Source organism: Paramormyrops kingsleyae, chromosome 14 (genome assembly GCF_048594095.1).
Source record: "Paramormyrops kingsleyae isolate MSU_618 chromosome 14, PKINGS_0.4, whole genome shotgun sequence".
NCBI lineage: Eukaryota > Metazoa > Chordata > Actinopteri > Osteoglossiformes > Mormyridae > Paramormyrops > Paramormyrops kingsleyae.
The window spans coordinates 9,852,333-9,874,331 of record NC_132810.1 but is presented as its reverse complement, the minus strand read 5'-3'; the positions used below and the strand labels follow the sequence as shown (position 1 = coordinate 9,874,331).

The 21,999-nt window shown below is 43.1% G+C and overlaps 4 protein-coding genes across 12 annotated transcripts; 2 read left to right on the top strand and 2 right to left on the bottom strand.

Annotated features, from left to right (window-relative positions):
• Positions 1–172: 172 nt before the first annotated feature.
• gstz1 (glutathione S-transferase zeta 1) lies at positions 173–3,336 on the top strand. Of its 4 annotated transcripts, none has more exons than XM_023828229.2 (9): positions 173–485; positions 856–907; positions 1,055–1,122; positions 1,239–1,319; positions 1,463–1,588; positions 2,377–2,452; positions 2,578–2,630; positions 2,964–3,013; positions 3,143–3,336. In XM_023828229.2, the coding sequence occupies exons 1-9, from the start codon at positions 456–458 to the stop codon at positions 3,267–3,269; spliced, it is 663 nt and encodes a 220-aa protein (XP_023683997.1). In that variant the 5' UTR covers positions 173–455; the 3' UTR covers positions 3,270–3,336. The 4 variants fall into 4 exon arrangements, with proteins under 4 accessions (XP_023683997.1, XP_023683996.1, XP_023683999.1 ...); XM_023828228.2 differs by having other exon boundaries at positions 174–485; positions 1,055–1,128; XM_023828231.1 differs by lacking the exon at positions 173–485 and adding an exon at positions 496–768 and having other exon boundaries at positions 1,055–1,128.
• Positions 3,337–9,923, bottom strand: LOC111852363 (uncharacterized). Of its 2 annotated transcripts, none has more exons than XM_072699272.1 (13): positions 9,434–9,923; positions 8,882–9,058; positions 8,439–8,544; positions 7,966–8,046; positions 7,653–7,784; positions 7,368–7,539; positions 6,615–6,737; positions 6,156–6,343; positions 5,871–6,067; positions 5,230–5,321; positions 4,893–4,947; positions 4,704–4,801; positions 3,337–4,303 (listed from the first exon to the last, which is right to left on the bottom strand). In XM_072699272.1, the coding sequence occupies exons 1-13, from the start codon at positions 9,493–9,495 to the stop codon at positions 4,068–4,070; spliced, it is 1,719 nt and encodes a 572-aa protein (XP_072555373.1). In that variant the 5' UTR covers positions 9,496–9,923; the 3' UTR covers positions 3,337–4,067. The 2 variants fall into 2 exon arrangements, with proteins under 2 accessions (XP_072555373.1, XP_072555372.1); XM_072699271.1 differs by having other exon boundaries at positions 7,653–7,787; positions 9,434–9,922.
• A 639-nt stretch (positions 9,924–10,562) lies between these two features.
• Positions 10,563–18,981, bottom strand: tmed8 (transmembrane p24 trafficking protein 8). 3 transcript variants are annotated; one of them, XM_023828444.2, is made up of 6 exons: positions 18,851–18,981; positions 17,962–18,064; positions 17,580–17,679; positions 14,337–14,415; positions 13,642–13,935; positions 10,563–12,175 (listed from the first exon to the last, which is right to left on the bottom strand). In XM_023828444.2, exons 2-6 carry the CDS (start codon positions 18,060–18,062, stop codon positions 11,958–11,960), a joined length of 792 nt encoding a protein of 263 aa, XP_023684212.1. In that variant the 5' UTR covers positions 18,063–18,064; positions 18,851–18,981; the 3' UTR covers positions 10,563–11,957. The 3 variants fall into 3 exon arrangements, with proteins under 3 accessions (XP_023684212.1, XP_023684213.1, XP_023684214.1); XM_023828445.2 differs by having other exon boundaries at positions 18,734–18,861; XM_023828446.2 differs by lacking the exon at positions 18,851–18,981 and adding an exon at positions 18,414–18,539.
• On the top strand, positions 18,063–21,602 carry LOC111852472 (sterile alpha motif domain-containing protein 15). 3 transcript variants are annotated; one of them, XM_023828450.2, is made up of 5 exons: positions 18,063–18,161; positions 18,795–18,954; positions 19,535–19,638; positions 20,032–20,130; positions 20,754–21,602. In XM_023828450.2, the coding sequence occupies exons 1-5, from the start codon at positions 18,114–18,116 to the stop codon at positions 20,925–20,927; spliced, it is 585 nt and encodes a 194-aa protein (XP_023684218.1). In that variant the 5' UTR covers positions 18,063–18,113; the 3' UTR covers positions 20,928–21,602. The 3 variants fall into 3 exon arrangements, with proteins under 3 accessions (XP_023684218.1, XP_023684216.1, XP_023684217.1); XM_023828448.2 differs by having other exon boundaries at positions 19,499–19,638; XM_023828449.2 differs by lacking the exon at positions 18,063–18,161 and adding an exon at positions 18,476–18,598 and having other exon boundaries at positions 19,499–19,638.
• The last annotated feature ends 397 nt before the right edge of the window (positions 21,603–21,999 follow it).

The following is a 21,999-nucleotide window of genomic DNA, read 5'->3' as shown; positions in this document are numbered from 1 at the left end:
GCCTCAAACCATTGACCTATAAAATGCGAAGAAAACTATGAACCCTCCTATTACCTGCCTGGTGATTGGTTAAAAATTAATTAAACCCACCTGTCGTTTTTCTAATTCGTTAAAAAAATCATATACGTAGTTGTACGTAATATCCTCCCTTTAATCCAACAGAAAACCATTCCTGAGTTTATAGATGTACAGCAAGAATGAATTTTATTTCATTTTCTAGGTAAAAGAACTAACAACTTTCTAACAAGTTGTTGTACAATTCATATAATTAGTATATGTGATAATTATCAGTTAAAAGTTCTCTGCAGACTCAGGCTCTGCAATTCTACCAAAATCCATTTGTCCATCAATTTTCTATACCCGCTTGTCATTTCAGAATGGGAGCATTCAATAAAGTATCATTTTTTTAACACGAACAGTAACGTAAGATACTTTGCTGTGTAACCTCTTGTGCAATGCATGTCTCACTGTCTTGCCTCACAAAGGTAATTTTTTCCTATTTAAGCTACGGATGTTCATTTAATAAAACATTTTATTAGTTGTATCGTAAATAAGGTGTTAGTTTTAATATTGCATAAATGGATTAAACAGAGCGCAGAGCACCAAAAAGCTTAGTCATATTAATTTGTGGGAAGGAGGAGGATATTTAGAGGCGAAGCTGATTGGTTGCCGGGACTAAGGCGTCGGAGGAAAAGTTTCTTTTTTACCACGTCCATAATTTTTGAATTGTACTCTTTGCACCCAAAGGCTATGGCAACTCAAGCGAAGGTGAAAAGTACAACAAATTTTCAATGTTTTAATTTATTTCACTGCGGTTTTACACAATGATTGCGATTTATTTATCTTGTTTTCTAGCCCATTCTTTACGGGTATTTCAGAAGTTCTTGTTCCTGGAGAGTTCGGACTGGTAGGTTGCAAAATTAAAGATCTGCTCTGTGACGTCCAGCTGCATGATTTTCAAAATCTCTTCATAGCAGTTTTTGTATACTTTTTTGGATAAGGGAAATGTATACTGTCCACAAATGAAAGATGATCTAAGTGTTATTTGTTACAGCTTTTGCACTTAAAGGTATCGACTATGACCAGGTGCCAGTTAACCTCGTCAAAGATGGAGGCCAGCAGGTAAAGGCGAGTTGAAGTAATGCATGTCAAATACGAGACCCATATCTTTCACTAAACAGCTAAAACACCATTTGCATAAATCAGCCCCCACTCAAATGCATTTTTCTACATTGCAGCTGACGGAACAGTACAAAGAACTGAATCCTATGCGCCAAGTGCCTACTGTTAAAATCGATGGCGTTACCTTGTCACAGTCGGTGAGCTCCTGCTCTCTAAGACCTATGTTTATTCCAATAAATAATTACAGCAATATGGCACTGGCTACTTTTGGTAGCCTTTCGACACAGTCTGGTTGCAGGGACTCCCCTTCTGTTAACAGTGGCCCTCTGCTCTTTCCCAGCTGGCCATCATAGAGTACATTGAGGAGACCCGGCCAAGCCCCCCCCTCCTGCCTGCTAGTCCCCAGAAGCGGGCCCAAGTCCGCATGATCTGTGACCTCATCGTCTCGGGGATACAGCCCCTGCAGGTGGGTGACACACAGCAGAGCCAAACTTATTCACCTTGTAGACTTCCTTAACCACTAAAGAAAAAACCTCTACAAATATGGCTACTTAATCCTGCCTGGTACATATTCAGGTTTCCCCATCTCACTTTAAACCTGCCCTCACTGTGGGAGAAGGCTAAATTAGTTTAATTAGGCACATAAGCGTGACTGACTGCTTTAGCAGAATGAAAGTCTGCCAGTAGACCATCCTGGGAAGAGCTGGTTTGGGGATCCGTGCCATTAATAGATTATGGGCCAAATCTCAAGTTCCTGGTAATAAATACCAGGGTCAGAATGATTCCGTTACATCAGGCGGCTTGAATGAACCACAGCTTCAGGTCAGAATGGGAACGGTTCTTAAAGCGAGTCACCATGTAATCCTCTTGCTCACTGTCACTTAATTCTGCTGGTGCTTCCCCTTTGGATTACTCATATGTGCCATTTCTCAATATGCGTACTTGACCGTACTTGTGTTCTCGTGTACCCATTTTGCCGAAGACCAGTTGTAATACTAAGAACACAAGTACAGAGGATGGTAAATTCCCAGATGTCTTTCTTGCACCGCCCCAAATATCAAGGATACGTCGGTTGCATCCTCGCCAAATGATACCGGTCCCATGATTCATTGCTTCCCAAATTCGTTCTTGGAATGCAAGTTAGCAAGTACAGTCTTTGCGTTCTTGGTATTGAGATTCACCCATTGACTGGATTTCCATATCCCAGGGTGCTGCACGCACAACCTCACCCCCTAATTATGTTCCCCCACTCAGAATCTGTACCTGCTGCAGAAGATTGGAGATGAGAAAGTGTCTTGGGCTCAGCATTTCATCATCCGTGGGTTTGAAGGTGGGTGTTGTGTAACAATAATGCAATGATGCAAACGTCACTGTGCTATTGCATGGAGTAGCATCTACTGTTCAGGAACTTACTGTCATTGGTTCATGGCTTCTTCCTCTATGTGCGCCTCGTAGCGCTGGAGCCTATCCTGAAGCAGACGGCTGGCAAGTTCTGTGTGGGCAATGAGGTAACAGGATTCCCAAACACCGATTCTGTATGCTCTACAGCAAAAATGTTAGTCCAATGCATTGCTATTCAAGCTTAATCTCTGCTTTGTATTCACTGACAAACCATCAGTCTTGTTTGGATAGCTGACCTTTTTTTGTATACTTCCTAGTTACACAATTTGAACTAGATCATTGCTGCTGTTATTTCCACTCACCTGTACTTTGCAAAATTGCAAAGTGATGAGACAAAGGCATTTGACTTGAAAGGCTGTTGGCAGTAGAATGCAAACATATGACAGGCTTCCCATGGCCAAAGATATCAAATGCTGGAAGGTCTCCTCACCTCTCTTTAGATCTCGATGGCGGATGTTTGTCTGGTGCCCCAGGTCTATAACGCCGAAAGGTAAGACCAGTCAGCCACTGCCAGAAAAGAAAAATACTCCAAGCAGAGGTGGTGCTTTGCCCTTATGTAGCACAGTTGGTTTTTAAAGAAATCAAAGTGAGTTTATCCTCTGACATCTGTATCCCTCAGGTTCAAGGTTGACATGAGTCAGTTCCCAACGATAAAGGGGCTTAACGAAACTTTGCTGACATTGGAGGCTTTCAAGGTCAGCCACCCCTCCTGCCAGCCGGACACGCCAGAGGAGCTGCGTGCATGAGGCCAGCAAAACGCCACTTACTCTAAGGTCTTTCATCTTGTATTAAAGATTGCAGTAAGTAAACAGCTTTGATAGTTAAAACCATTTATTGACATGGTTTAACACTGCACTTCCACATCAGCGTTACACTGCAGAACGAGCCAAACATTTATGGCAAGTGACACCATCACCACATGAAAATAAGTGAATATACATGCATACAGAATTAAAACAATTTATTGTACGAAGTGGTAAAATCCCCAAGACTCATTACGGTGCTAAATAAAATGTCACTGCTTCATGTGTCCACCAGGGGGAACTGTGACACTTAGTGATCCTATGTACATTGATGAAGGCACACTAAACTTCATGAGCAGACTTGAACACTTAAAAAAACACTGATCCATCTTGCTGCTGGATTTGAAAGGCTGGTTATATTTACACCAAGTGCATCGAAGTAGCATAAAATGTCCAATTGTTGAACCATGGAGTAAAACAGCACTTAGTGCTTCATGCAACTCACAAGCTACCATTTTTTAAAAATCCCTATCCGTTTAAAAAAAATATATAAAATATTTTTAAAAATCCAGTTGCAGGTCATGTGCTTCTTAGAAAGCCTGAAACCGCAAAAACCACCATTTTGAAGCAGGCTGCTACTGCCTCTCGATTAGTTCACAATGGTAGCCTGTGGAACAGCCCAGGAGGACACCAAGTTCACCCCCTAAAGTAGGGACACACATTTCCTTCCGTCCGTCTCAGGAATTAAGTGCTAGAACACACCACTAACGGGGGGGGGGGGACGACACTCCACATTTAACCTCAGCACCACCTTTTGGAGCTTGGGCCCAGTTTCACTTCCGGGATCTCCACAGCACACTTGATGGTGTCGTTGTAGAAGGTTCCGGCACAATCCGAGCCCCCGAACACCAGGAGGGTATAGCAGCTGACGTCGCGCTCATCTGCAGAGTCGGCGGCACCCAGGCTGAACATGCTGTGGCCTGCGCGGGGCTGGGAGCGGAGAGCTGGGCAGGACACTGCGCTCCAGCAGCCAGTCTCTGTGCCAGAGGAGGCAGAGCAGGAAATGTCAGGTCACATTCTCCAGACCACACTAGGCCAATTATCCAACAGGTTTCCCGAAGCAATTCTTTAAAAACTAGATATTTACATACATATACAAAAATGACACATTGCAATTGACTTGCTTAAAATACCAAGAAGCAGAGGTGGAGATCCAAATCCAGACCCTGTACTCTCTGGACCTGAATTCTCCACCTCTGCCAAGAAGCCAAGATCTTAATTTCTTGATCACAATCATGAGAAGTTGATAAATGGTTTCAACGGCATGGTGAAAATGAACCAAGTTCTCAAGTCACATGACAGTGAAGTTCATTTGAAAAGAGAAGAGATTGCTCTTCACGTGGGGCCTGAGGTCACCACCAAAGGACACACACTCACCCAGGCTGAACACATGCAGGTCCTGCAGGGCCCCCATGGCGCAGCAGCCCCCGCTGATGAGGATCCTGTTGTGGCCCAGTGAGACAGCTGCGTGGAACCTGAACACGACAGCAAACCCAGTGCCACCATGCTGGTCAGACACGGTACCACTAACAATGATACCCCATGGAACACTGATAGACTCCTTACCCACGAGGCAGTGGTGGAACATCCTCATACTTCACGGCTATGTATTCCATAAAACCTTCAGATCCCAGCAAGGAGAAGATGTATTAAGGCAGCAGAGATTAACCCCAGTCCACATGGGTGACAGAGTCAGGATTTTCAGCCATATTAATACAGTTAACAGCCTCACTAAAGAAAGAGGCGGCAATACTAGGGCAATCAATCTGCTCAAATGAGCACTTCAGACCTTTGGCTAAACAAAAACGAATTGCACACAAATGACCTGCTAGGGCCACACTTGAACTGAAATGTATGTGAAAACACTGCAGACGTGAATGCAGACTGCTTCACCAGACATTACCAAGGTCCAGGATGTGAAGGTCATTCAGGTAGGCAGAGGTCTTCCTCCCACCGAAGATAACCATTTTGTCTGACAGCAGTGTTGTCGAATGCCTGCTCAGAACAATAAATGTGAGCCTCCCATTACACCCTACGGCCCAGCTTCACATCCTGTACCATCTGCATAGGACCTTGAAGATTCCCAAATCACCCTCCAAAGGTAGGGATTCTCAACCTTTGAGACTGCAGACCAGTTTGTTGTACAAAGATTTCATGGGCGAGTAAAACTGTCCCGGGGTAGTGACTTGGTGAACTTCAACTGGCACGACAAATTTCAATTTTTACACCCCCCCCCCCCCCCCAATGCAATCAGAACACAGAGGTTGTATTTAAAATTTTTTTTTTTTTTTTTTTTTTTAATATATATATAATAAAAACCATGGCTTAAAAATATATAGCATTCTATAGCCACAGGTCGGGACCCCAAACACAGGGGTCCCCAGTTGTGATCCTGAAGGGACATATAGGAACGTCCAAGACACCTATTCAGCCTCAGTTTACCGATTAAGATGTAAGATGTTTGAGCAGGGAAATCTGTAAACTGTTGGATTCTGGCCCTTCAGCACCGGAATTAGGGAACCCTGCCTTTTATTGGATACTGACCCAAATCTAGGCAGAGGTCGGTCCCCTTCTACGATGGGCTGGTACCAGAGCTCAAACTCAGGGTTGAAGATGTACAGGGCGTTGCTACAGGCCCTGCCATCGGGGCATCCGCTGGGCCGGATGCCACCAAACACAAAGAGCTCCTTCTTGTAGATGACGGCACTGTGGTACGCCAGGGCTGGGATGTCTCCTCTGGCCTGGGGGATATATTGGGGGGGATGGGGAAGTTTCAGTCACGTGCCGCCGATTTACACAAGGGCCAAATCGGGTCACTCCGACACTCACGGCGACGAGCTTCCACTTCCAGGTCAGGGTGTCGAGGACGTGGACGTCACCGTGGCGACCGTCCTGCTTCAAACCACCATACACATACACCGCCTTAGATTCTGGGTCAAAGGTTGCAGAGAGACCACGGGAACAGCACGGGATGTGCCCAGACCCAGGGGAGTCCATCGGAAACCAAAAGTTGCTGTCTGCGAGAGAAGACACAGCTGGTAAGGCTTGTCTGCTGAATACAGCTCCCCCGAGGATGGCTGACTGCAAAGCCTGCTCGTCGGCCTTCTACTGACAATGCTGTGATAAATGTATCACTAAACTTCTACCATTTAAATGCTTTACTTCCATCTCCCTCATGCTTAGTCATATTTCACTTTTTAAAAACTTAACGAGATCAGTACATACTTAGCCATAACACAGTATCACAGAAATCCTCCTTTTCTGATCAAACACTAAAACAATCCTCACCTATCTCCAGCTTCCAAAGTGTGTCCCTACACTGTGCTTGGTCCATAGCCTCTCCACCAATCACAACAGCAGTCTCCGGATCACTCATGCACATGGCGTGACACCAGCGTGTCGATGGGCGCACTGCATGACACGAGAGCCATGGGAGAACAAAGGTTAGAGCCCCCCCAGAGCAGATTGGGGGGGGGGGGGGGAAATGGCATTAGACATCTCACACACAGGTTTAAATCCCAGTTTTAGTGACAATACCAGAAGAAAGTTGTCCCTGTAGTAACAGGTGATAAAACAGGAATATTCCTGATAATGGGACTTAAAATATCACCGACTTAATGTCACCTTCAGTCTTTATTTTCTATATATACACACACACACACAAGTTCGTGAAAAACTTCATTAAATAGGATTTAAGAAATCAGTGCGGAGCTTTTCATTTTGGGCCTGTTTAGTAGATGCTTCTGTCCAAAGTGGAAGACAGAACATCAGAAGCATGTAACCGGCAAGGAGCCAGTCAAGTATAAAGTGCAGCTGAGCCAAGCTTCCGATGAGGGACCAGTGACAAGTGTCAATTAGTACTGGAGCAAGAGCCATTTAAAAAAAGCTACACAGACACTGCAAGAACTTAAGAGGATCAAAGAAAAGTGCACAGCATAAAAGCCTTTATGCCACCGCCGTTTCCAGACCTCCCTCACCTGCCCGGCACAGGGAGGCGGGGCCTCCTCACCTGCCCGGCACAGGGAGGCGGGGCCTCCTCACCTGCCCGGCACTTCTTTGCCGGAGGGACACGCTGTCCCCGTGAAGGTGGTGAGCTCAGCCTCCGTCTCTGGGGACTGGACACCTGTCCAGAGTCCCTGAAGCTGCCCAGCTCCTCCGCTTCAAACACCAGCTGGCCTCGCGTCCCAATCACAGTCCGCCTGGGAGTCTTATCCTGGAGGCAGTCGAAGGGCAACCAGCCAGACAGCCCCACCCCCCATTACAGAATGCATCGTTACCAGCTCCAAGTGCTTTTTAGTTTTTTGGAAACGCAAAGAGACTTCATACCGTAGGCCATACAGGTGACTTTTTGGCTTTCTGACCAGAGTCCTCCACTTTGGCCTTGCTGCTTTTCAGATCTGCATAGCAGATGTTCTGGACTCTACTCTCCTCAAAGGCTGTCCCATCCAGTGCTTTAACCTGCTTCAGGTATCAGCAAAAAAATTAATTCAACAGTAGCACAAGCGCCGTGTATTTGTACTGAAGAGGATGAAGCTGCAGAAATTTTTAAAAGTGCAGAGTTTAGTCAATGCATTATAGACCAGTCAGCACTGTGCCCACAGCCATGATTCATTGTTAACCTTTTCCAGAACAGATTCACCTGTTGACATGTGTCCCATTCAGTGAGAGTGAGGCGTTTCTGTGACGACAGCGGAGTGCTGCAGATAATCTTTGGTGTCACCTGTGGGCCAAAGGCTTCAAATCAGTAATACACCTCAGTGATTTTTTTTTTTTAACCTTCTCATAACATAAAGGGCCTGCAATTCCTTCTTAAGGCTGTGAATTGACAGCGGGTAAGTCCTCCAGTGTGGCACTGGGCCTCTGCATCACTGCATTAGCAAGACCTGCCTGTCACTATTGACATCTACAGGTTGCTGGGCACCCGCAGGACTCTGGAAGCCAGTGAATAGCAGGTTGTTCCAGGTGCATATCAGTCACGGTCAGTCAAGAGTAAATGAACAATGTACACATTACAGAAGGTCTGGTAGAGTACCCTGCTCAATCTGGCCGGGGTGTTTAGGGGGGATAATCAGCACAAGTTTATTAGATCTCAATGAGTAAACTGTACTGTACCTCCCCACTGACGGTGAGAACAATTTTTCCATAGATGCCTTGCTCTGATCTCTGCATAGCCTTTGTCAACAGATCCAATCTCCAGTCTCCCTCCCAGACGAGGCACCTTCAAAAGATATCCATGAATAATAAACAAGGTTGGTTGGGAGGGGGGAGGGTAGGCACGATAGGCCGGGGCTGTAACAGGCCAATACAAACAGCACAGGCCTAAGTTGCACACAACACAACTGTGTGCAACGGTTTCTCATATTAAAATCGGTGTTAAATCAGTCCTCGGGGAATTGGGAGAGAGCAAAAACCTGGACTGTCTGGGAATCCCTGAGGACTGGTTTGAGGAGCACCGCGTCAAGTGAAAAGACTAGAATATACGTCTTTATATAAAATAAAATGATGTCCAATTCCAGTGCCACCACCTCACAATGAATTGGCTAATGTTCAATTACCTTGTCTGAGATGAAAGGGTCCCGATGAGCTGCGGCTTCAGGTCCTGGCTTACAAACACCTCAACTGAGATGGTTGTCCCACTAGAATAAATGGCCCAGTCTCCTAGACTGAACACCACCAGCTGCATGGGCAAAGGTAAGGGCACCTGTATCTGATAGTACAGGCGGTTGCACTTGCTGGGGAACAAGACAGACATTTTTTATTTTATTTTAAACTGCGATTACACGAATACCAGTAAAACTCAAATACAGTCCTTTAAACAGGGTTGCCAACTCACGCATCTGGATCAAGTGACACACGCTTTCTGAGTCACGTAAGAAGTCTTACGGCAAATCTATAAGCCTATTATTGCATTAATAACCTACAATCCAGCTGACCAAAGTTGGCAACCCTGCCCTTAATATTACTGGCTATGAGATCCACTGTACCCATAGATTATCTCTAAATAAACACGAAACAACGTGGGTTTTATTTGATAGCTATAATAAACGCTACAAAACGGTATGGAGTGAAATAAAAGGCAAACTTAATTGAGACAGCTGTTAACCTACCTGATGAACTGACGGGGCGCTTCGCCTAAGGACCAGAGAGCGAAAAACTGAACCTTTCCCATGATCTTAGCTTTTTTTTTCTTTTTCTTTTCTTTTCTTTTTTTTTAAGAAAAACTGGCCTATCGTGCTTACAGCTTTGAAATTATAACTTTAAACTGTTGACTGAAGCAAACCGGATACGCGCCAAACAATCAGCTGGTCCCGATCAATGGGCGTGTCGTTGCCTTTATTGGTTCAGGTGAACAAGAATTGACACAATTAAAATAGAATAAAAATGTATCTAATGATAAATCACTGCATTTTAGCAGTCTATTTAAGGCACATTGCCCGATTTAACCTCGTTAAAAACGTAAAGTGGGTGAAAGTTATAGGGTTTTTTTTTTAAACTGGAACAGACATTACCCGTGGAACAGAAAGATTCAACTCGGATTGTAGTTTCATCAGAACAGCAATCCTTTCATCAGATTAAAAAGTGTATCTTAATAGAGAGCCATGGGACTGCCCTGGACTCTCTGAAGAACCAATGTCCCGTGGTGTCAAGCAAGCCAGGTGCAATTACTGTGACCGCTCGAGGTGTGAAACACTCTCCTGTGTGACGATATTGAGACTTTATTACACTTGCTACTGCTCATTTTTCCAGTAAAAATAACAAGAGTGACCGGAGTGGTGAACTACAATGATAAAAGTGAGTGTTACTGCGGATTTTATACGTGCATGACCAGAGCACTGCTGGGCAGACATTACAATGGCAGCAAAGTGACTCCCGCCTGGCCTGATAAAAACAGTCCTTCGGCTCTGTGTGCGGAGCGCGTCCCGCATTTAGCGCTTCCTGCCGGCCTGGGATTTATCTTTTCCCTGGTGCGATGCGAGTCAGCTGCAAACAGCAGTTTCAGGGGAACCACAGCAAGTCGCGGCGACAGTGGTATGCAAGTAAAAGCCGATCATTAAAATTCACCGCTTTCCATACTGGGCATTGAAGATAACAGATAATGGCGAGTTTAGGTCTCGAACGCACTCCGGAGTAAAGCAGTTTATTATTTATAAGGAACATGGGCTTGAATTGCAGAAATAACTACGCCCCATGCACTACCCCTGTCATCGGTCCGGAGAAAAGCAAGCATGCGACAGATTATTTAAATTAAACCAAAGGCCTTTGTTTATTGAACAAACTGCTCATGGGTACAAGACTGGAAAAAGACATCGCACAGTTAACACAGAAAGCTTCGGGTTCCCCCCGTATAGGTAGCAGCAGAACATACAGATTTCTTTGTAAACAGGCACCAAAGCATTGAAATCAAACAGATCCTACAAAACGTTTGCGAATAAATCGTGGTGCTACATACTGTTCTAAATTAACATCACGACAGCAACGATTACAAGCGTAGAGTGACGTCAGACCAGCAGCAGATACATGAATCCGTCGCCTGCATTAGCAGTTATACTGCAGGATCTGCTCAGTTATGATTTTAGTGATTAGTACGTGATTTGCCGTTTCTTTCTTTTCTCGTGACGGCCAAATTATACCTCTTTCTCCCACAGCCTGCATTTATTAGTGAAACAAGCTCTTTATATACACCAAATGAAGGCATGGCCTGTGTCAATATTGAACGTACTGCCAAACTACCCGTTACGAAGAGAGACGCCTATCCTTTGCCTGTCAAAGACGCTGGTTAAAGCCATTGAAATGCTGTATTTTGAACTTTTGTAATAACACAATAGCGCTGAATGCCTGAAATATCGAATTACAGTGATCATCGTTCAAAATACTCAACTATTAACTATTACAGGGTTTATGTGCCAGGGCACAAACTTTCTGCAATCTGTGTCTGAACAGGACAGAATGGTTCCCCCAAGGCCTAATATCCCAACAAAATGTGTAAATAAACAGAAATATAAAAACGTGAACAAAAGTGTGCTGTTCCAGAACAATCTGGATAACCAGAATGAAGGGGAATGCAGTGTACACAAGTCATTTTATTTGATCGTCTTTGTTCCCCAAACACAAAGCCTTACATGTTCAAAATTTCCTAATAAACCTCCTTGAATTCACCTAAGTGGTTATCCTACCTAAGTTTGTCCTATGTTACTCTTGTTACAGTGTTGAATTACCCAGTCTATAGGAAAGATACAAGTAAGTATCTCATTGTACTCAGTACTTGTACTAAAATAACAACAAAACTTTTAAATCCTAAACACACCTCTTTTAGTATTTGCGTAGCCAGACGGTTGTCTGGGCAATGTTGAATGAATTGGTATAAAGACCATATAGAGTGGAAATCATCACATTAGACAGCATATAAAACAATAATTAATACATTGGACGTACACAAAGACTCTTTAAAAATGCACTACAATGCTTCTGATCAAAGTCTCTCCCCCAGAAACGCAAAACCACAACATTTGATTTCCACAACATATCAAACGCACCTATCCATGAACCCTAGCGTACAATATATAGAATCAAAAATAGATATCTCTGAAGTCTCTTGGGCTATACATTCATCTGTGGTGACTGATGTGATTCTCAGGCACTGTAGTACACTCTGTAGTACAGAGTCTTGTTCCTCCACAATGAGTAGGAGTTGTCAAACTTCAGGAGGTACGTTCCGTCACCAGGGTACTCATGACTGCCTGCTTGCACGGCCAGGTGGCTGTCCTGCCGGTACACGGGTAGGATCTCTCCGAGGGTAGAGCTGGCTGCCGATTTGGACCCCTTTTCTACGTCACCTGGTCTCACAGGCCCTGTGACCCAGACGGAAAAAAAAAAACAGAAAACTATGGAGTGGGTGGGGCCTGGAGGGCAGGGGAAGAGCTGTGGCCACAAAAGGTTAAACATGCAAAAACTGCCTGATAAAATGATTTAGTTTTCACATAAGCTGATATATATTCAAATGAACATCCTGAAATCCAGTCGTACAAGTCAAATGCCTCATCCAACAGTGAGGATTAAGCCTGGTTTATTACTGAAGTGTCTGTAGTAACGTCCTATCGTGACAAGGAAAGGAGGGAACCAAATATTTAGAATCATTTGACAGTGTTTTAATGGAAAGTGTAATACCATTTTCATAACTTAGTCTTTAACAGATTCTTTTCACTCATTGCAAAAGTATTTTAAGGGAATGGAAATATGCTGGCGGAGGTTAAAGTCCCCAAAGAAACACGGTATTTAAATGGTACAGGTCACTAAACCAGACTGTGTTTAGCCCAGCAGACCAAAAGATGAACAGCTAAGGAGATGCTTCTCCGTCTGGCCTGGATATTTAGCCCTAAATGCACAAAGGACTTCACAGCAATGTTTATTTAACCCCTTAATCTCTCAGCTCTTCCGGGACAATTCTTACCCCTTTCAGACTGATGCAAAGCAGACCATCTGCCTGGAACAGACTGGGCCAGACTTACAAGCCATACTGTTTGACAGTACAGACCCCGTATTCAGATCAGATTGATTATACAATATGTCAGCTACAATTATATTCTGGCAAGCATGCAAAACAGCCTTCTCTTATTGTAGTGGTCCCTGCAGCTCTATAAATTATATAATCATGTACCAAACTGACGCATAAATAATTCCATTTTCAAAGGGGTGCTGGTTCAGGAATAAACATGGTATTTATCATTGTAATTTCATATTGATATTAATATAAATATAAATATTTTATATTTATATTGTACATGAAATCTGTGAACAAGCATCAGGTTTTACTGGAATAGCAGAATTCAGTCCAGGGAACCAGACCAGCACTGGCTCTCAGGACGTTCCTCAGCTCCATTAGATTCTCCCAGTTACACTTGGGAAATCCCATCCTCATTTGTTTTGCTGGACTGGTCTAGAAACAATGATTATGTTTTATGCGGTGCTGACAAAACATGTAAACCTACGTGGATGGATACAGTGTTAGAATTTCCTGCATTATTCACCACCAGGAAAACTGTAAGATTAATATCAGAGGTGGATAGTTCAGTCCAGAAAGTAAAAATCCAGGCCAAGATTTTGTTTCAACCAACCAGTCTTGATTATAAAGTCACAGTCACAAAGTACTCAAGTGGTTGGTTGAAACAAAATCTTGGCCTGGATTTTTACTTTCTGGACTGAACTACACCTCTGATTAATATAGGTAGTTAAAATATGGTCCTAAATCAATGGCTGATGATAATTTGCATCAGAAGTGAAAGGGAACAAACAGAAGAGGAAGAAGGCGGCCGCTGACCTTCAAGCTCATCTTCCTCATCCTCATCATCACTAGACTCGCTGATCTGCACGGTGATGTTACGGGTGGTGACCGGCGTCCAGTCGAAGTAGATGCCGAAGCCAATGTCGTAGCCGTCGGTGGCGAACTCCCAGCAGATGCGCTTGCCCTCTGGCACCGTGGGTACTCTGACGGTCATCACGTCGCCGCGGTAGATGGTCACCACACAGTCCTTCTCTTGCTGCAGCTTCGCCTTCAGCTCCTTCAACGCCGGGGATGTCCAGGTGGAAGGTGGGTTCATCGGTGGCATCGGGGCTATGGAGGCGAGAGTAAGGATGGGGTTTGTTCCAAGACGCAGTGCAAACACACACACAAACACACCTTCAGGAGTTGCAACACCCCAAACTGTCTGTATTGTGGAGCACAAGCTGCTTGATAAAGGCACACTGCAAAGGCGCTAATATCTGGACAGCTTCAAGGTTCATCTAATCCCTCCACTGCTAATTAAAATATCTGACAGAATGAATTAAGCTCTGACTCAAAAGGGGCCTGTCATCACAGCCAGCAGGGCCAGGACTGTGAACCACAATGTTAATAATGACAGATTGAGAGACTAACAATAGGTGACGCTGTCTTCCTAAGAAACAAGTGTGCTGGTCTAAAAGAGCAGGACGGAAACAGAGAGTGGGGCGTTGGTGTACAGTAGCGGGGCCCACCTTGTTTTTCCTCACTGGGCTGCTCTTTACCATTGCTGTGAAGCACTTCCGGGTCGCCCTCAGCTGTGTCCAGCATATGCTGCAAACACACACACACACACACGCTCATTAGAGACATGGGAAGTTTCATGCATCTACCTTTGAGCTCAAGGAGGGCAGAAGGAAAAATGATCGGTTCGGGGAGATATCAATCAGATATCTTGGTCTCGCCTCCTCCTGTTGCTAGGACACACCTCCTTTACAATCTGATTGGTTATCACCTTGAACCAATCATTTTTACTTCTGCCCTCAGAACATTTTTCTGTAAGTAAAACTCCCATGCAGAATGGATGGACAGAAGGCTGAGGTTCCTATGCAAAAAAATAATAATCATAATAATAAAAAGATAAATCTATACATATAAATGACATTTAAGATTAGCCTACAATAAAATAACCAAATTGACATACTTAGGCCAAGTTATCTACCACAAAAGTCCTTTTTCAAACTTACTATTATTTGGGGGTTGTGGTAACAGTCAGTTCAGGCATGTTTTTGGTTATCTTGTTTCCGTTTATATTTGTGTGTGTCTGTGTTTTCAGTAAAGTAACGTTTTGTTTCTGTTGTTCATTAATCTCTATAAACACCAGAAGGCTTAGGCACAATGCAAAATGTAAAGCCTTATTCTTATTTGCGAAAATAAAGACAAGCCCAGAAGCAGATTGCTGGAAGAGCGTAAATTAAGTTCCTCATATTCTTCACAGGCTTGTACAAAGTAATTCTCTAACTTTGTCTATTGATCTACTGTGCATCAACAATAAGCTCAAGAAAGATCCTCAAGAAATCTCCCACTACTGTGCCAAATTTCACAGCGACCTCTATAGATCCCGGTACTCTTAGGCATTAACTACCTCCTTTTTAAATTCAGTTTCCCAATGCAATGCTATATCTGAAAGTAAGAGGAGTGTGTGATGATACAGTTACTCCAGAGGAGGTAATGAGCACAACTGAGGATCTGAAAAATGAACAGAAGGTTTCCTGAGCGACTGTCTCCCTTTTTCATTACTGTTTTTATAGAAAGTATTTAAAAAGTGGCTCTTTAACCTATGACTCAGGGTACTCCTACCTTAATTCCTAAACCAAAAAAGATCTTACTAATTTATATAGTTGGCACCCTTCTCAGTAATGTATATAAAATTATGGAAACATTATTTAAAAAAAATAAGATTGCTTGGACAGTATTATAGAAGAAACTCAATCTGGATTAATAGGAAATCGACACATTAAACAACATATGGTTTGACTCTGTATAGCACAATTTCATTTTCAAATGCCTATAAAAATTTTCATTTGTTTTTCCTGCAAATCAGTTAAAAAAAAAAACTCCACCATAATTATAATAGCTCAGCTGAACTGACGTGTGGTGCATCTTCAAAATTTTTCTTTGCCACGTGCAATTTTTTGCTTGCCTCCTAAATACTGATATTTGTAAGTGGATTACAAGGCATCCCTATTGCTGACTAACAAGTCGTCATCAGCCAGCTGGCTGAAAACACCACACTCTGCATGAGCTGCCAGCCAGATGCCCCTTGTATTAGACGATATTCTGTATTCTGGAGTTTCCTTGTGCTCCAGGTCTCTGATTAAACTTATCTAAATGTGAACTAATGGCAAATTGACGGTGAATTTGCTGTTTATGATACCCCAGTAAAGAATCAAGTTACTAAATAACCATGTGCATTACATTTTATTCTCATTACTGAAAAATAAATTACATTCATGGCTGCAAAGAGACTATTGGACAGTTGCATAGGAACCCGGGGGGACCGGGGAACATGTACCCACAATATCCCAATATGCCTTCATCCTCCCCCCCCCCCCACCTCCCCCAAAAAAAAATAGACCTTAGCGTTTCAATTATTAAGCTGCCCCCCTCCCCCAAACATCAGACTCTCTCCTCTATGCCCTTTTATTGGAGATTGGTCATTTCTTATTAGCTAAAACAGGTCGGTAGGTCGAACCTAAAGTATGCCGCTCTCTGTTGATAGTTTAAAACTAAAAAGCAGTCCAGAAACCTCAACCTTTAATTGATGCAAAGAACAGCGGTCCCGTCTCTTGGACCAATAAAAAAACATGCTGCCGTGTGTGTTTTAACTTCCTAAAACCTTTTACAGACAAGATAAGCTCCATATTACAGCATCGGAGCAATAAAATACCTATGATAAAAAATAAATGTATATTAGTTTGCAAACCATACAGACTGTACAAGGAAATAAAACTTTTTCATACATGTAAATGCGTGTGCATGTGTGGATAGACTTGTCTCGAGATTTAACCTAGAAAATCTGTTATTCACACTGGATTCAGTATTTAACCGTATTTTAAACTATTCAGACCCGGATGGTCAGCGTCCGTGATTCCCTATGCCCTCTGTACTGGTATTAGAGTTGTGACGTTCGCGAACGAACCGATTCTTTTGAACGGCTCATAAACATGAACGATGAGAGCCGAGTCGCGGCTGGAGGGGAGCCGTTCTTTCTGTCGTTCTTTTTTTCCTATGCGTGTTTCACACAGATGCACACAAATTAGCTCCTCCGCGAGACAGAACAGTTATAGGGGGAGGGGCGCACCCAGCGCAGGGGTGCTACTGCCTAACAGCATGATGATAGTTGTGCACGCATCCTTCACTTCCACATTGTGTGGAAGTGTTTGTAGTAAAAGCTGTTTTGCACAGAAATTCATTGCAGCCGGCTTTGTTTTTGATGTTTATTTGTGAGTAGGTATTGTATGAATAACATAAGTCAACGTAGCTTTACACATACACACACTTTGTACTAAAGGTAAATCCAAAATAGTGATGTCACTGTCTAAGCAGAGGGATGTTGTGCAACCATATGGAATATAGTCCACACATGACAAATGAGGTAATAATCAATATTTCAGAATAATTCAAACTCAGATATTGGTGTGTGATATCTGAGTTTTAATTATTTGACTACAAATCTCACCTCATCATTCCTCCCAGTGATTATTTCCAGGATAAACTGAGATGCCCCCAAGCTGGCTTCTTAAAACTGACTAAATATTTAAAAAGAGCCAAAAGAGCCGTTCTCTTGAACGGCTCTTTGAAAGGAACGGATCGCCAAGATCCGGATCCCCTCAAAGAGCCATAAATCCCATCACTAACTGGTATTGCTCTTGGAGCAATCACTATATAAAGGGAGAATTATCGGTCGACGCCGACCTAACAGAGAGCATGCTTACCTCGGAGGGGGAGGGAGACGCAGCAACGTCTTTTCCGCGATCAGAAGGCGGGGTGCCGACCGGGACGTGCGGCCGCTGGGAGAGGTCTGTACTCCGGAGCCTGTTGGCGGGCAGTAAGGAAAAGCATTGAGTTTTGGAAACACAACTCGCAATTACATCGAGACGTCCCTCATTTGTGATCAGAACCTAGCAAAAATGAGGAATCACAAGCAAGTAGTAACACAACTCTAAGTCCGTGAAAAACAGCATGATACATTCTAGGTTAAATCTCTTAAACTGACATCAAACCCCATTCCGGGCGCATGGCCATCAATAACAATCGTTCCGTTCAGTGTTTGAAGGTATATAATGATAAAATGTTGGAATATAATTAAGTAGTTACCGGTCCTGGTCGCTGTTCTCGCAGTTTTTCGATGTTATTCCTGGGAAAGATGACACGGACAGGGAAGACAATCTGGACTGTAGTTCAGAGGTTGACTCCATCTCTGGAAGAAGGTGAAATGTAGAGTGTGGTTTATACTAAACGTAACATACATGGGACTGAAATTCACACGGCGATACACTGTTAAACGCGGCGCTAAGGTGAGGGGCTGCCGCCGGCCAGCCGTATTCACCCTCCCGCAGGAATAAACATGCGTAAGCAGGGAGTTACATGAACGCTGCGTTACGATGGCCCTCATTTCCCTTTAGAACTTGAAACTGCACCGATTCATCTGCACTGCAGTTAACTTTCGTGTCTATCGTTTGCATAATTTATATTTCAACCTATAGTAAATACGTTTCAACTGTTAGTCATCCGGAAATCCTCCAAAATATACAAGTTACTATAACTACCTGTTCACGGTTAATAAAATTTGTGCAAATGGTAGACTGTAAAAAGGCATTGTAAAAAAAAAAAAGCTGCTGAAGGACTGCAGGCCTTTTGTTCAGCTTTCTGTTTAAGATCTGCATGCATTGGCAGCTCTTCGATTAAAGAAAACGGCGAAATGCGGATTGAGGACCCCGACGGCTATAGTACCGTACGTCGGTCTAAGTTATGCTAAATCATACATTTGCATTACAACACGGTGCCTAAGTAAATCAGCCGCTTAATATAAGTGGACTGCGTGTCTGAGAGTCCAGTAGGTCCAGATTGCAAAAAAAAAAAAACGCACATCTGGCAACTCGCAGCCTGTACATCATCTGCTCCGTCTGGTTTCCCCTGAATGTTTACAGGAAACGGAGCGGCGCTTTGCGGTCACACAGCCCTTGCCGGGGGATGTCGCGCTTACCAGTGTAAATCTGGCCGAAGTGAACACGACTAGCAGCCGCGATCCAGAAGAGAGGAAGGAAGACGGGATTCGGACGAGCTCGACACAGCGCAGCTACATCATAAGTTAGTAGCGAAGCCGAAGCGCCGCGCACTTCCGTAATGAAACGAAACTGGGCGGATTTTTTCTCTGTTTACAAAAGCATGTCCTTTGCGGCAGCACGGCGTGCGACACGCTGCACATGTAGTCTGTAATGTGATGCATAATCCCCAATAGCTTGTCTTCAGGTCCTTTATTAGTTTAATTACATTTCGAAAGCATACACGACTACCCATTCAAAATTCCGAAATTCTCCCCAAAATGTACAGAAAAATGTACTCGATGCTGAGCCCTATGTAACTCAGCGGAGATCACTTATACTCTTCGATTCAGCATATTTGGAAATAGTAAAGCTGAGACTATCTTAACAATTGCAGCAGTGTGATGAAAAAGTATATTACCTATTACTTTTTATTGTATTTTTAATATGTTCTATTTGTTTCATTGAGGGATACGCTTTGATTTTATGAAAACGGTTATTTTTACTCTTGTAATAAAAGATGTATTATATATTTTCAGATATATAAATATATTCACACAGATGCTTAAATTGTCTAACTAGTACTGCAGTTCATTGCTTGGCTCAGGGTGTTGCTATGGCAGCAGTGCCCGTGGAAACGGGTACACGAGGCAAGATGGCAGCCTTCCTGCACTGGAGCTGCGAGGACGTGGCCACATGGATCGAATCCCTGGGTTACCCGCAGTACAAGGTACAGCCGTCAAACATGACACCTGTGCATTTCTAGACAAATCGATCTTCATTTCTGCGTGTGTTGCCAATAAATTAGTGTCAGGAAGATTTGGCCTGTAAGTTTCTCGACATTTCTTTCTGGAGGGGAATTTATGACTTATAATGAGCTTTTTTGACACCAAATGCCCTCAAACTGAACTGATTAGCTGAATGTTCAAAGGTTCAACTGCAGTGTTAATTTTACTGAATTATCCCACACGTACTTGTAATATGTCGGTAGTTTGTAGTGTATTCGCATTGTTCCGGACAAATTAAGAATTATTACAGTTTGTTAGAAACCAATCACAGCATTAAATGGAGCCAGAGGATTCGTCAATCTTGATATAAACCGTGTTTTATTCTTTTCTTACAGCTGTGTTTTATTGAGAATTTCATCGATGGTAAAAAACTCCTCTATGTCAACTGTCATTATCTTCCTAGACTGAGCATAACTGATTTTGAACATATGAAGGTAAGCAAAAAAAAGACATGTTAATTTTGATAAAACTTATAAAATTGTTGTGAGGAAAGAAGTAATATGTTGTATAAGTTGTGAAGTTGCAGATGATCTTGGAATAAATTAAAATAGCTTTATGTTTGTACAGTGGTACCTCAGAACTCGAAATTAATCCGTTCAGAACTCCGGATCGAATCCTAAAAAGTTCGGGTTCTGATCGAATTTTCCCCATAAGAAATAATGGAAAGCCAATTAATTGGTTCCCGGCCCCAAAAAATTACACCTAAATATGTTTTTTTTTTTTAGCATTTAAACACAAAATGAACCGGATGAAACAAGAAGAGCATACATTGTACTAAACACATCTAAGGACATTTATCAAAACAGTAATTTGTAAAGTAAGAAAATAAATGTATCCAATGTGTAAAGTTAAAAAAAAAAAAAAACAATGTGTCTTGCTCCGACTAGGTAATTTTCTTCCGAACTGGTTGGTTTGACTTTTAAGAAATTCGAGTTCTAATGAGTTCGAGAACTGAGGTACCACTGTATATGTATTGCGGAAAATGGAGATCAACGCATCCCAATGTGATCTGTAGGATGTTAGACATGCCGTCTTTCTCTTTGCGTGCCCCCTGCAGGACATCTCCCGGCATGTGCGTCAGCTCCTGGATATCAACGAGCCTCAGTGGAACCGGAGCATCGCACTGCCCCGCAGGGATGACATGGGTCTATTCTTAGAGAGGAAGAGTCAGACGGGAGTCCGGGCAGATTCTCTCACCTACACCCAGTTCCTAGGAACAGAAAAAAACTAGCCCTCCCTGAGCAGCTTCCATCTCAAATATAGCAAATCCACCCAAACAACGGAAGATGGAGAAAGTTTAATGGGACATCTTCAATTGCGAGTGCGACCTAAAAAATTACATTAGGAAAAAAACTAAATGTTTCCTAATTTTTAAATTAGAGAGTTATTAGGGTTTTCTTAGTAGAGCACTAGAGAAATCATCAGACTAAGAGTACCGGCACTATTCTTAAAGTTTACTTTGATCTGCACCAGAGGCAGTTAGATATATAAAGATATATTTTGAGTTTTATTATAGAATATTGAGCAAAAACTGTAGCAAATATGGCCTTTTAGAGCTAATAGGAACTGCGTCAAAGCAGTACGCGGCAGACACTACAAAATTATCCCACCCACTGTGGGGTTCAGGGTCTCATCTCTCTCATGACTCTTACAATAAAGGTTGCTGCAGATGCCTAACATTTAGATCCAGACGCTGTATTGCTGCGAATCCCAATCCTCTAAGGGCCTGACCTCTATTTCTGAACAAAAGAAGAAAATGCATGTAACAGTGCATCTCTCCCATCACGACCGGATACTGACACCAATGTGGACAGATGAACCAGATTAGCTATTAAAGCAATACTAGTTTGATTTTAATGCGCTGCTTTTGTGTGCCATACTGTTTATTAAAAATCACAAAATCTGACATGGGTCATGAGAAAGCTGTGAACCAAAGCAGGGTGTTTCATCTACCCCTACGTCCTTCATGAATTTACCGCTCGTTCACTGTCAGTTCAGATGTTAGCAGCACAACATGTGGCGCAGACAGGCAATCCCATAAGGCTTTGCTCTGACACTGACGTTTCCTTTCACTGCCATGAACCAGATCCAGAGCAATGGCCTACACACCACACACACAAAATATTAATAAGGAGCATCGGTCATGCTAAGTCACCATACTTGTGGTTTAGGGAAAAAAGGACATTGCTCTTGTCCAGTGAGGATGCAAATAACTGTCTGACAAAACCTTTAGACATGAGGCAGTTACTGGTGAGATTTAGGTTGAAACACCTTATTGGTGAGAGCAGCTCAGCCAAGTCTGA